The following is a 15,380-nucleotide window of genomic DNA, read 5'->3' as shown; positions in this document are numbered from 1 at the left end:
AGATGCATATAAGATAATCATTTAGTAGCATGCTGATGAAGTTGCTTAAGAAAAAGGAGATTATTAGAAGAAATCCACGTGGTTTCCGGAAGTAGCATCGACGATGCTTGTCCAGAAGGAAAAAGAGGAGAATGGAATGAAAGAAAAAAAAGGAGCAAAAGAGGCAAAAGAGTGGGATGAGGGGAAAGGGAGGGTGGGAGGGGGGAGGGAGACAAAGACTCCTGGTGGCAGGGGCGCAGGACGACGAACTCTCGACGGTCGCATCATCTCGGCGCATCGACGGCGCATCGCGACGCGCCGACTCCACTCTTTTCTCTTCTTCTTCTTCTTCTTCTTCTTGTTCTTCTTGTTCTTGTTCGTACAGTACGACCTCGAGGAGCCGCGACTGCGCCGTTATAACTGCGGCTTGCGGTCGGAAACACGTGGGAACCTGCGGGAGAGGAGTCCTCCCCTAACCCTCCCCTATCCCTCCCCTAACCTTCCCGAACCTTCCCTCCTTTTCTCTCTCTCTTCTCCCTTCTACCCCCTCCCCATCCCGCTCCATCACCTCACCTCACCTCACCGCACCTCTCCTCACCTCACGTCACGTCACCCCCGTTCCCCACCCCCTCCCTCGCTCTCTCTCTCTCTTTCTATATTCTCTCACAAGCCACGTCGCGTCCCGTGAGAATCTATAGCCCCGACATAGCAAGAAGGAACATAAAGAAGATCCCTCCGTCGAGGCCACCGATAAATACCTTCCGTGTTCCATCACAGCAATGTAAAAGACATTTCCCGCGAAAATTCGAACCTCTTTACACACCTACAGGTGGTGTTCTTATTATATTAACTTTGATCATTTGTGTGTTATTTAGCGTATTCTATATCTTTCGATACGTAATAATGAATAATATATATATGTCATATGTTAATATACGGTGAACGATAGAAAAATCGTTTAATTAACCATCCGAACCCTTCTTACAAATAATTTACTCGACAACTCTGACTTAATAGGTAGACTAAAAAGGTTCTACCCTTCTGATTTAGAAATAAGATTTTGGTTAATTAATAATTTTGTTATGCTAATAGGGTGATATATTTTTACATTTATCATTATGACGTATCACATCAGAGCACAAATTACTTATATTTCTCGCAGGGTATTGACTGTATTTTCTCCAATTAATAAAAAAAAAATTTTAGTAGAAATTTACACGGAAGTTTATTGATCGTTTGAACGATTGCTTAACGATACATTAATAAATGTTGGATTGTCTTAGCCTCGTGTATTGTTAATCTGGAGATTCTACAAACTGATGTATTAAATTAAAATGAGAGATCGCTGATTGATAGAGAAATTGTAAAAATAAGAGAATAAAATTAATTTGAACATATTTTTAGACAACGAGTGTGTTAAATCTTTAGATTCTCTTATTGTTAGAGTGTTAGACTCTAATGAAAATGATAAATCCCTCGAAATACTGCGTATATATCCGGATATATTATATGTGTAAAAGTCATAGCTAGGTTTACGAGGGTTTCCAAATCGTCAAAGTAACATTTTACGATCGTCCAAACGTTTCAATCTTATTCTCCGTTGTCATATTTACCGAAGACAACAAATTTGACACGTGTATATTTTCTTATCGTCGTTTGAATTATTATTGATCGATGATGATGATGATGATGATGATGATGATGATGATAAATTAAACAAAAAGAAAAATTGTTGAAAAAAGTGAAATGAGTTCTAACTGATCATCTTACGTTGGAATGTCGTCGTGATATAAAAAGCTGGTGCAATATATTCATGGCGAAAAGAGAATTTATCGTCGTTGGTGAGTTTAACGCACCCCGTCAAGAAGATATTTTCGTTCTCGTCGCTGGCAAAGATTTAACGGATCGGACAAATTTCTCAGACACCAGCTTGGATCGTCTACAAGTATGTTGTCGGAAACAATGGGTACGAGGAATCAAAAATGGTCTTTGTGGTTGATTTTTCAAAAATCAACATTTAACTTCTTCTGATTGAAATAACCGAATCGACTGCAGCAAAAGCAATAACATCTATCGAATGATTCATTCAAGTTGATCGATTATTTGATATAAGAAAAAAGAAATATATTTACTTGTTTCCAAGATTATTTTAAATCAAACTAAACTGAACAATATTAAAATTAACGTTTATCATTGCGAGAAAATTAATTAACAGGTTACAGAAGTATAATGGACGCCACACAACTATTTTGTAAAAGATTGTTTTAATAATAATAATAATAATAATAATAATAATAATAATAATAATAATAAATTATTTAATTGAATTTTGATATCGTTAACTATTAGTGAACAATCCTTTTGTAATTAACAATCAAAACTTTAAATATTCCAAGTACTTTCTTCTTTCCTAAAATGAGATACGAATAAGTAGAAAAATTCAATCAGAGTTGACAGAAAATAAACTAAACAAATAATTACATTAAAAAGGATTAAGAAAGAGCCTCTGCTGGTTGATGGAACACCATGAGGTCAAAGATTAAACGTAATCTTTCGACCGAGAATCGATATTTCTTACTTCGAAGATTAGAATTATGAAGATATCGAAGATACGTTCTCGAGTCTTTTAAATCATCATCGAAATAAGAATTCAATGATTTCAAAAACTACCAGCCTAATCAGATTAAGTTTTCTTTTGGAACGTTCATTTGAAATAATAGGAAGAAGAGCAGAAGAGGAGAAGGTAGGGAGGGAGGGAGGGAAGGAGGAGGAGGAGGGAGAAGAAGGAGACTAAACTTAGGTGTCCACAACGAAGTTAGAAGGGAAGAAGGTCGCGCGCAAAATGCAGAATGAAGATGTAGGTTAGACCATCCACAGCATCCACTCTCGTGGTACAACTTTGCCATGACCCCGAGACACGCCGTAGGAATTATTTCTCGGTAGGTGATCACAGCGAGACGCAACACGCGGATCCCCGAGACACACACACCACCACCACCACCACCAACACCACCACCTTCTTCTTCTTTTTCTTCTTCTTCTTCTTCTTCTCCTTCTTCTTCTCCTGCTTCTTTTCTCTTTCTTCTCATTTTTGTTTTCTTCTCTCTTTTTCTTACTTGGACCACTCGGAACTGGTTTCCAAAATGGTTCGCTCGTCCCACACACGCGAGTACGTACAGCCAACGACAAAACGTCTTTAACTTCTGCGCCAATTGTTGGACGAGTTTTCGAGAAAGTATCGGGGAAAAAAAAAAATAAAAACAGAAAAGGAGGAGCAAGAAAAATAATTCTTCCCCTTTTTTTTTGTTATGACTCGTTCAAAATAAGAAAAAAAAATAAAAAAAAAAAAAAAAAACAGAGGAGTGTATATGTATTCATCTATCTCGCGCAATGATATCTGTGGATAAAAGGAGTCGAATAAATCCGGCTTAAGGTACAAACGACCGAACTGCGTGACGTCACGACCGGCTGGACGACCCCTACTAGCTGTTTCTTCCTTGGCTAGGACTAAAAGAAGCGAGGGGAAGGGGGGGTAAGAGGGCATAAAGGGGAGGTGTTAAAGGATGGGGGTGTGTAATCGTGATGAAACGGTATAACGGGGCGTAAGTCCTTCGACGACGATATCCTCACTATCGATCTGGAAACTTCCGCGAATTCGATCATCATATTTGTAAAAATCCTTTTCCCCTGGACTATACAAATTTGGAACAAATCTTTTAACAAATTTATCTTGAATCGAGACGCGTATCGTAGTATATATATATATATATATACTTGATCTTGACGCATAATCTAATATCACGGGGTACGACACGTTTCACGAAATACGAGCAAAAGAAACATTTTCTTACAAATAAATAATATATTGTATATCCTCGCGTATATAAAAATATGAAAAAAATCTTTTCTACAATGATGATGATGATGAATAATGTCGATCAAAATAATAATAATAATAATAATAATAATAATAATAATAATAATATATATCGATAAAAGTTTGCACTATTTTTTGCAAAAGATAAGATACACCTTATACCTTATTATCCGATCGTTTAAGCTAACAATAATAAAAGTAATATTCGTTCTTTTTTTTTGTTTTTTTTTTTTTTTTGTTTTTTTCAGGGCGATCGGGTATAATATGACTTTTCGAGGTTTTCTCACTCTCGAAGGGTTTATCCGCGAGTAGTCGGACGCTATGCTGAGGCACGCGACGTACCTTTCAAGGTGAACGGGATACGTCTTTCGGAAATAAAAAGATCGTGGTAAAGAGAGAAATAAAGCAAAACCATCTAACCCCTCTCTTCTTCTTCTTCTCCTTCTCTACTTCTCTTATTCTTCTTCTTCTTCTTTACTTTATCATTTGAACACGGACACTGTCGCGTACGAATACTAACACGAAAGATGTGTATTTTTAATCATGCCAGACGGAAAGGACACGAGGAAGAAGTTAATCTCTTCGTGATGTGTTCAAAGATCCGGAACCAACAAGAAGAAAGAAAGAAAGAAAGAAAGACACATACTTTGATAATAAAGAAAAAGAGAAGGGGATGAGAGGGGGGAAAAGAGGGCGGGATGGGGAGAGGAAAGAGATCGACGGGTGATAATCCGATCTCGCAGCGGGTATACATAAGCGCTTGTCAAAACTCTCCTCCGGCATGGCACGCGACTTCCGTTTTTATGCAAATCGCGAGACAAGCGTATCGCGATATTCCCTCAAGCCCGTTGACCCAAGCTGTTTGAAGAATACATTTAGAAGAAAGAGAGAGAGAGAGAGAGAGAGAGAGAAAGAAAAAAAGAGATACGAATGGGCGATTAACTCTCTCGAGTGTCTTTTTCCTTCCATGCTAATCGCCGTTATTGAAGGAATCCCAAAGGCTGAATCTAAAAGAGAAGAGATCACACACAAGACTCCGATGATCTTGTGAAGAAGTTAACAGAGAAAGGGAGAGGGAGAGAGAGAGAGAGAGAGAGAGAGAGAGAGAGAGCAACGACTGGACTGGCAGACGAACTGGTCAAACGACATTTTCGAGAGGGTGTGCTCCGTGTGCAAGGTGGCTCGCAATTTCTTCTCGCGGAGAAATACGCTGATACTCCACTCGTGGCGAAGCTGAGCAGAAGAATCAAGTCAGAGCTCGAAGAGTTTCGAAAGTTTGAAGGTAGGAGAAGAAGAGGTGGAGGAAGAGCGGGAGAAAGAAATGAAGGAGGAGGAGGAGAGGGGGAGGAGGAAGAGGCGCGTCGTCGCGCCAAGTTCTCACAGAAGCCGAGAGATGGTTGAGAGAAGAGTCGCAACGTTGGTGTGTTGGTGGTAGTATTGATGGTAATGTAGTAGTAGTAGTAGTAGTACTAGTAGTAGTAGTAGTAGTGTAGTAGTAGAAATAATAGTGGTGGTGTGTGGTGATGGTAGTGGCGGCACGCACGAAGGAGAGGTAGGTCGAGGTGAGGATAGAAGCGACGAACGGGGAGGTGAGTAAGTCGAGGAGAGAATAAGGAAGAGGAGGTGAGGGAGGAAGAGACGAAGAAGGAAGGGGAGGGCGGTGAGGAGGTTTCGAGGAGGCGGCCTTGAGAACACGGACCACGGAGAGATCCGCGGACGCGAAAAGAGAGAGAGAGAAAGAGAGAGAAAGAGAGAAAGAGAGAGAGAGAGAGAGGAAAAGAGAGAGTGTAGAGAGAAGAAGAGGGATGAAGAAAGAGAGAAGACCAGCCAAGCCAACTCCAACGCGAACGAACTGCTTCCACTGGCAAATCATTCGCGGTTCTCATCTATAACGATATTAATATATTAATCTGATAAAAAAAAAACTAAGTTAAATATCTTGCTTTATACTTGAGAAGTGAAAAGAAAAAAATAAAAGAGAAGAAGAAAAAGAAGAAATAAGAAAAAATATGTATTCATAAATAATAAAAATTATGCAACGAGAATGATGTAGAGTAATTTTTCGAAACTCATGAAAAATAAACGAATTTACGATAACTGTTATTATGCAAGTTGCAATGACGTAACAGTCATACTTGGGAACGAGTAAATGACAAGAATCGATAGACGAGAATTTGAAAGCGCGAGTAAAACGCCACGTAAATTTAACCTGCAAGGAGAGAGAGAGAAAAAGAGAGAAAGAGCCAATAATGAGAGAGCTTTAGAGGGAGATAAAATTGTCGACGTTATTTCTCGTTAGAAAGATGGTTAAGAATAAAAATGTATTAGATTTACTTTAGTTAGGTTCTTAGGTTGAGAATCACTGATGGTATCCTGATAGTGTGCAAGCCGCAGGTAGGTCGGTTGAACCCACGACTGACTCTCTCTCTACGGAATATACAGACACTTGGCGAGGTTCGCGAGGTCACGTGCTCTGCATTCGGACAGGCAGCACTAATTTCATTATTTATAGCTTAATGTTTGATTTGTCCAAGTGGCTATTATTTTCGACGAGCCGTGAACATGGATGACGACGCGTCGGGGTACGTCTTATAGAAATCGAGATTCCAACTAAAGGAAGTAAGTAAGAAGAAAGTAAGAAAGGAAGATAAGTGTTAACGATATCAAAAGAAGGATCGGGATCGATGGGCAAAGGTTAAAAACGTATCGAACGACTTGGATTAGATTAGAAGAAAATACTTGCGGTAGATAATCTAATTCTGATGGGATGGGATACAAACCAATCACGTTCCTTTTCATTCCTTCGACTTTCTTCCTGACAAATGCGGGATTAAATGAATTCTAATGATTTAAGTCGGTACCATGGAACTATTTCGAAGAAAATCTCGTCTGTTATTGAACGATTTAATGAGTCGTATCGTAACGTGAACGACATCAGTCTCCTCATTCCATTACATCCAAAAAATCGTACCTACTAACGAGCTGCGAATGTTATAGCAGGTACCGAGCATTACATTTAAGCCGAGTTTACCTTTGTGAGATATTCTAGACGTTAAGTCGATAGTCCTATCAAAAGAGAGAGAAAGAGTGGGAGAAAGAATTTATAAGAGTGAAACGTAAACATCGTTAAGATTTTTTCTAACGATTTTACTAAGAGAAAAAAAGAAAGAAAGAAAGAAAGAAAAAGAAGGACAGTTCCAAGTTGAAACATTTGATAAGGAAAGTTTACATCGGTCAGTTCGTGGTATGCAGCCAACATGTAAACACTTCTCTTGGCAGTGATTCACGAGCGATCCCCTTTCAACCGTCATCGAGAATGTTTGATCTAGAAAAGAGTCAACGTTCCACGACTCGCTATCGATTATATATCCCATTAGCTATACTCTTTACGATCCCGACGTTCTTAACGTGATTCATATGGCATAGGCGTATGTATAATAAACTATTCTTCATTATAATCTACGATTCGTCCTCGAAATTAAAAAAAGGCGACATACTACGATTAGTTTTTATTCTCCTGATCTCATTTTCAAGAAAGAAAAAGATACTCATAACCCTCGACAGAAAGTTTCCACAGGTATTTGCGGGGGAAAGAGGACACGCTCAACGATGATGTGCCGTTTGCCAAATTACACCTGTCCCCGTGAGAGATGCACACCTGCACCAATGTTTCTAGGTAAACCGTGACTCAACTTGGCCTCCCGAGGGCCTTTTACCTTCTCTCTCTCTCTCTCTTTCTCTCTCTTTCTCTCTCTCCTTCTCTCATTGTCACCATTGTCGAGTTCTTACATAAACCACATTATCTTCTTTTTCTTCGACTACCGTTTTTTACTTTCTCTTTCTCTTTATTTTTTTTTTTTAATTTTCTTTTATTTTTACTTGTTTACCAAGAGCTTTTAAGACAGTCATTAAAAACAGTTAATAACAAGTCAGACACAAAAGAGCAGAAAATTTGTCGAAATCTTAATAACATTAAGATCCCTTTTTTTTTCAGAAGTATCTCTAATAAGAGAGATCGCGATAGAAAACGTAGAAAGATGATTTGGTATCACGAATGTATAAAAATAAACGAAAAGGGGAAGGAAGAGGTAGGTAGGTAGGTAAAGGGAATAATTTTTTAACGCTCGGTATAAGTCTTCGCCGAAGTGAAACGACGCCAGATTGAAAACTCCTAGCAAAGAAACAGCTAATCAAATGCACCTTCTTCCTTCGTGATCGAAAAGACCGATAAAGAGAAGAAACTTACATTAGCATGTACCTACCGACCGGGGATTCCCTTCCCCTCCCCCTTACACTCCCCCAAGAACGATAACGAAGAATTACATATACGTGCTACTTATTAATATTACATTTTTCTTCTTCCCTTCATTATGCTCTACTTTTTCTTTCTTTATCTTTGTTTCTTTTATATTTATTTCTTTATTTTTTCAACATGTTTAGGTATTATGGCTTCGTTAAATGATTCCGTTCCTATTTATCCCGGGTGAAAGTAATCGAGTGTTATAAAAATATGTCGTGGATGTTAGGTTATGACACATACATACATATGGACACATACACGGTGCTTCATTTAGCAACGATGCGAACGAACTCCGTGAAACGTTAAATATATCCTGATATTTACAGAACGTTCCGGCTATTTAAACCACCCTAGTCAAAGGATTCCTTCTTGCGTGTATGTCTGTGTCTGTCTGTGTCCTATCGGTACGCCTTTTATTTCTTCTTTCTTTACTTAACAAAAAAATTAAATAAATGAAGCAAATATTTAAAAAAAAAAGAAAATAATAGTAATATAATAATAATAATAATAATAATAATAATAATAATAATAATAATAATAATAATAAACAAGCTTAGTTTAAGCACTGTAAACGATGATAATTTAAAAACATCATCGATAATCTAATCCTCGAGAAAAACATATATATTTTTGTTGAAATATTTGTACGATATATTCTTCTTTCTTTATCATTACAAAAAGAGAAATTTACTTTTATCAATGATTATTTATGTCGAAAAACCAAACAAGTTTATCCTGAACACCGTGTACGATAATTTATGATAATTATCGATAATTTAATCAATTTTGTAAGATAAATATGCACGCGTAATCTAACAAGATTGAATCAAGTAAGACACGATATGTGTTTGCCTTGAACCTGCTAGCTCGCGTCTAAAGTTTCGCGGGAAACTGGAAGCTTGAAAGGTACGCGATACGACCCGATACGGTCCCTGGGCACAGGTTTTACACCGGATAAGCTGAGAACATCTTTTGTTTTGTACAATCGAATTCTACATTTATTCGCTGTCTATTCAAATCGTCATTAACGACTTTGAAATTGGTCAAAACTTTAATGATTTGAAAGATCGCAAAGATTCTTCTGTTCGTAAAAATTAGAGCAAAGGGGGGTAAAGTTGAATGTGTTTTTTTTTCTTTTTTAGAAACACTTCTCAAACGATTCGAATTGGAAGTATAATATTATACGAATGAACTGATTCGGATTAGAACGTTTATCGTGAAGTATCGCGTGGTCGGGAAACGATTTGTCTTGCTCGTATGTCGACTCCTCATCGAAGACTCGCACGTGCGTGCAAAAACTGGAACGACGGTGCGTGTAAAACTCATAAATAAGAAACTAAGCTATACGTACATCTGTAAATGTGTTTCTCTATATAAACTTTTGTGTGTGTGTGTATGTATGTGGTACACGCGTACGCGTACATATCTATGAAAGAGAGAAAAAGAGAGAGAGAGAGAGAGAGAAACCGTCCTAGTTCCTTGGAAACCGCATCGAAAGCGGATACCATCGACTAGTTTCGTAGTTGGTTAACAGCAGCACGTGGTCCACTTATATCCCGATTAATAGATATAAATTATATGAGAACTATTACAAAGATATTAAGGTGAATGTTATCCTATCTCTTAGAACGAAGACTGGACAGGTATCACGTGCTAAACGATTAAACTGCTAACCGATTAATCGTACCATGGGTCAGGGCTCGATATTATTATGTATTTTGTAATCAGATTTCTTCTATCCCTTTATCGATCATCCAAGTTTAAACAACAATAACGATATTCATCATATATATTTAATAATTTTGTTTAACTATCTTTCTGGAATACTTTTTCTCTGTAAAATAATTCGGATAAAAAATCACGTTGAATAAATAAAAATATAAAACATCCCTATAAATAGGAGGTAAATAAAAAAACAAAAATTAGCAGAAAATTTAGACTTTCTTCGCACACTTCACTCGTGTGCCAGTTCAATTGGAATTGTCGAGAGAGTCGATCAAGGTTTTCCTTATCCTAGCCGGAGGTCGCGATAAGATAAGAACCATACGTATTCGTTACTTCCGATCGTACACTTTCGAGTTTCTCGCCGCTCTCTGGTTTCGCGTCCGTTTAAACTCGGAATCTTTAGATATTACCCACGAGTATTATCGATAAGAGTCGCATACCAATGGCCTTGACTGAATAAAGATAAATTCAGGAAAATCCAGAGTCGAGTACGGTAAGATAATGAAAATAATGGATTGACATTTTCGAAATAATATGCGGTTTTAATGAAGAGTACGAAAAATCATTTGATCAATGAACTAAAGGAATATTCTTTCCCCAACATCAACATCAACATCAACATCAACATCATCATCATCGCAATCATCATCGCAATCATTACCATCATCATCACGGGAATCAGACCTTAAAATTCGTGAGCGAGACAACGAACGAGGAAGCTAACGCATATATCCATTGTTTGAACGGTGGGGAGAAGTCTTGCAAAAAAAAAAACAAAAAGAAAAAAAAAGAGAGAGAGAGAGAGAGAAGAAAAAGAAGGAGAAAGAGAAAGAAGGGGGAAAAATGAAGAAAACCGTTATCTCGTAGCGATATCTCGAGCAAAGTAGCTCGGTGATTCGTGCGAATGTACCAGGGTGGAACGCTTATGATAATGAGCTCGTCCGATTACCAGACAGGGCCAGCGACTGGAGAGATGATGTCAGTCTGATAGAGACGTCCAGACCGGATACGAGGAAGGCCAAAGGCTACCTGGATAATCGCGTACACCTATGCCAGTTCCTATTCATAAAAGAAACGAAAAGAAATGGAAAGAAAAAGAAAAAGAAAAAATATCACATGAAAGTTTGCCTTATGAATCATCGAAAGTTCTACTCTCCGAAGCCCTCAAAAATACCATAAGTTTGTCTTTCATTTGAGAGACAGATTTCTCCAAAGTTACATACAGGATGCTCTTACTGCGATTTCCAACAGACGCACGTTTGAAATCTCAAGTATAATATTGATTTCGATCACTTATCTTCTTTTTCCCATCTCGATGAAGAAACAAACAGCAGAACAGCAGCAATGTAAGTCCAATTATAAGACGTCTCCTTTCTGTCGAACTGTTCTACCTTCATGAAAGTAAGCAAGCAAGCAAGCAAGCGAGTAAGCAAGTTAGAAAGAGGAAGTCGCGTTTCGCGAACGAATATGTAAGAACACCTGCGCTAGGGGAACCTCCCACCTGCGGAGCACCTGAAGTTAAGATACGAGAATAGCAACGAAGACGAAGACAACGACAACGACAGCGACAACGACCAACGACAACGACAGCGACGACGACTTTCAGTGCACCTGACTCGCAAGGACATGTTATCCACTACAGCAACAGCAGCACGTGTCCCTGTCACTCAGTCAATAATTTCACCGACTCGCGATTCAACCTTACACCTCCTTTCACCTCCTTCTTCGTCCTATACTTTTGTAATTTTCGTTCTAATCATTTTCCTACCTTTCTAATTCGAACGCAAACCATTCACCAACCAGTATGTTCAATTAAGTGATAGTTCCACGTGATTCAACTTCGAGCTTTTCAAAGACATCATCATGAAAAAAGGAGAGAAAAAGGGTATAAAGGGAGGAACGAAAAAATCATAATGAATGATTTTAGTTAAATATTTCTCTTATTCCTTTTCTCGTTTCTACGTTCATCGATAATCAAAGAAAGCATCTTCGCAGAAGAAAAGGACATCTTTCGAATTAGTCGTGCCGTAGAATAACGGTTCACCTCGAAGATCAGAAGTTAACAGAAACATTTCAAAGGAACGCGCGTCCTTCATGAATATAGCTGCAGCCATGTCGCGTGGCACGTTCGAGAACGCACAACGGTCGCCAGGAAGATCCTGACCGAGCTACGATAACGGATTCTTCAGTTATACTGTTACTACGCCCGGGAGAACGAACGTAAGTATCTAGTCGGCGACGATTGGCATGGAACGAAGTATCGAACCGTAAAACAATATCCTTTAGAAAATGTACGACTAATTATGATTAGAAATCCACTCTTGGCTGAATCCGTAGATAACGTTTCAACGGTAAATAATAATTAATATTCGAAATCTTAAAAAAACGAGGCATCACAAAAGTATCCAAAGATTTTAACATATTTTCTTTTTCTTTCACTTTCTTTTTTCGTACATTTTAAAATTCTAGCGATGAATTAAAAAGAGTAAAGTTAAAATTAGCATAAAAAAAAAAGAAAAAAAAAAGAAAAAAGTATTAAACGATTAGACGAACAACACGTGATTAGAATAAATTCTAAGTCGTATGAAAGATAAATTCCAAGCGCGAAATGTCACGGAAGGATATCGAAAATAGCGATTATTGTAGGGACGAGTAGCGAACGTCCGAAGCATATCAATTATTATCCGGATAGTTAGAACTTCCTCCCCCTCTGTTCTTACATTCTCGATCAAAGCGAAACTTAAAGGAAATAAGGGAATTGATAAGTAAAAACAAATTTCATAATATCGTTCCTCTTTACCTAGTCAACTGTCGTAGCATTCACCTCACGCTCGGATATGAAAGAAGTTGACAGAGCAATCGATACACATTACACGAGCCATTCACCGTCGCGATACGGAAGTTACTGGCTAGAGAGAATTACGGGAAATCATAAAACTTGTCTGTGGTTTTGATTTTCACGCATGCAGCCACGCACTCAGGCACGCACGCACACACGCTCGAACGCGTATATGTGCATATTCTACGCGCATAGGTCATGCTCTCTTTTTCAATAGAATTTCAGATATCCAAAGCATTGGCTGCCCACAATACACTGCTCATAGAGCACAACAAATATACATTAAAACATCGCGCGTTCAAGCTAGCGGATCGATCGTTCCACGTGACGTACACCTGTACTCTTTTCCCTACGGGTGACACTAAAACGTTACATCACGTCATGTCAGCATACTTTTCTCTCGTTTCCCAACTTTCCTAATTACACTGCTTGAACATATGTAAATCTGGCAAGAACTTCTTAGAGTTGAATAAATAATAAAAAGAAGGAAAGGAAGAAGATCGTCTCGATCGATTCGCGTTCAAATGTTATCACTAGTGATGTAAAATTACCTGAAATAATGAGACCCAAAAGGTGAGCAATAAAAGGGATCGTTGTGCATGTGTGGTTGTCCAGGTGCTTGAGGATGTCCGTGAGGTCCCATTGGACCGCTCGGTCCAGGGCCGCACATTCCAGGAGCATTTTGAGGTTGCATACCGGCTGGAGCCATCATGCCAGCCGCATTCGGAGGCATTGGATGTGGGCCCGGATGATGAGGCGAGCCAACCATATGAGGGGCCGGATGATGAGGATGAGGCGAGGGTCCGCCGCCTGGCATATGTGGATGAGGCGCGTGCGGGGATCCGCTCATCATACCGTGGGGTGGCATAGGATGGGGACTCGGCGAGGCCCCGTTCAGATGAGGCCCCGTACCGACACCGGCGTGCGGTGTTGGAGGGCCACCGGCATGCGTCGGCGTTGTCGCCGGCTGAGGAGCCGGTAAATTCGGCGGCCCGGTTCCTCCTAGTGGCGGCAGCGGCCCGTTCGCCATGTTGTTCAACTGCGTGAGCGAGGCCGCGGCCGATGCCATTGCCTGGAGCGGGTTCGTCGCAACGACGATGCTCGACGCCGTCGTGTGGTTGATGCTACTGTTGCTTAGACCGTTCCCGTTGCCGTTGTTCAAGTTGCCGAGGCCGTTTAAGGAGTTGCCACCGAGGATGCTACCGTTCCCGCCGTTGCTGTTGATCAATTGATTGTTTCCGTTGATATTATTACTATTAATGTTGTTGTTGTTGTTGTTGGTGCCGCTTATGCCGCCGCCGAGAGATTGCAGTGACGGCGGCAGCGGTGGCGAGCCGGCGGGGGACGCAGCCGGGCCCCCGAGGCACCGGCCCGACGGACCGGAGGCGGTTACGCTGTTGGCCGCTACCGGCACGCCGGCGTGGAGTGGTATTCCACCTGGGGGGCGCTGCGCCACCCTCACCGGCATCACTCCCCACTCCACGACCTGGCCCTTCTCACCCGCCCCGTAGAACTCGCGTCGAGATTTTCACCACTCCACTGCTAGCTTACTCGTTTGCTTGCTTGTTTGCCTGCCTGCCTGCCTGCCTGCCTACCTCTACGATCCTTCCAACCAACCCACCCTCTCTCTTTCTTCTCTCTTCCACTTCCTATCACTCTCTTTCTTTTTCTCAAACCACTTTTTCAATCGCTTCCACACTGCCTATCCTCTACCAACGAAAAAATTTTCTCGTCCCGCGCAAAACTATTTTTTAACGTTTTATTATTATTACTCCACCACCACGTGCCAGGACCAAAAGATGAATCTTCGTTTCCCTTAGGCTATACTATTGTTTTTAAAATCATCTTCTTCATAATGATAAAAGCATCCAAAAAGAAATTATCAGTCACTGATATTTAAACACACCACCTGTTTTACGCTTATCAAAGTAAATTATACTTTCTCCTTACGCAAATACAACGGATCCACCAAATCTTAAAACACTAAATATCTTACACTGATAAAGAAACTCCGTTGTCGTCGTCTTTCGATTCGAAAATAAAAACCGCGCGTGCACAATTCTTTTTTTTTTTTTTTCTCTCTTGTTAAACACCGGTCTCACTTTGATTTAAAAAAAAAAAAAACAATAACCAACAACAACAACAACAATAACAACAACAACAACAACAACAACAACAATAACAACAAGAATTAAGAAGGAAAAAAAACACTGTGGTAACAATGAAAACTTTCTCGATGGTAGGACCCAAAAACGCGCTCGCGTTCCACCCTTCTCCTTTTTTTTTCTGTCAGTGTCGTAAAACGATGCTGCTGATGTTCGTCGTAGCATGTAGCAGAGATGATGTCGACGTTGATTTTTCTTCTTCTTCGACGACGACGACAGCGGCGTCGACAACGGCATATCCTGCAAGGCACGTGGCCATCGCCGCGTTGACGGCGTCGCGACGCGTACCAACGCGATTAACAGCCTCCATTCTTTTTCCTCTCCCACCCATCATTCTATCTTTTCTCCTTTTCTTCTTTCGATTGTCCCAATATTCTCTACTCTTTTCTTGTTTTCTCTGTCTATCTTACAATACCATTGATCTCCCCTTCCCCCTCTCACACACTCTCTCTCTCTCTCTCTCACACTCTGTCTGTTCCCTCGATTCTACCAACG

The 15,380-nt window shown here is 40.0% G+C and overlaps 1 protein-coding gene and 1 long non-coding RNA gene across 5 annotated transcripts in view; one reads left to right on the top strand and one right to left on the bottom strand.

Annotated features, from left to right (window-relative positions):
* Positions 1-14,810, bottom strand: part of LOC122520022 (LIM domain-binding protein 2) — a 65,977-nt gene extending 51,167 nt beyond the window's left edge. For all 4 annotated transcript variants that reach the window (XM_043639906.1, XM_043639907.1, XM_043639908.1 and 1 more), the window contains exon 1: positions 13,272-14,810. In XM_043639906.1, the coding sequence (XP_043495841.1) occupies positions 13,272-14,188 (917 nt within the window). In that variant the 5' untranslated portion in view covers positions 14,189-14,810. The remainder of the gene's footprint in view (positions 1-13,271) is intronic.
* Positions 5,253-5,576, top strand: LOC122520026. The gene is made up of 2 exons (XR_006304429.1): positions 5,253-5,299; positions 5,387-5,576. It is a non-coding gene; the product is annotated as an uncharacterized LOC122520026 (long non-coding RNA).
* Positions 14,811-15,380: the final 570 nt, after the last annotated feature.

The sequence above is a fragment of the Polistes fuscatus genome, unplaced genomic scaffold (genome assembly GCF_010416935.1).
Source record: "Polistes fuscatus isolate 324 unplaced genomic scaffold, CU_Pfus_HIC Scaffold3, whole genome shotgun sequence".
NCBI lineage: Eukaryota > Metazoa > Arthropoda > Insecta > Hymenoptera > Vespidae > Polistes > Polistes fuscatus.
This window is presented reverse-complemented; position numbering and strand designations above follow the sequence as displayed.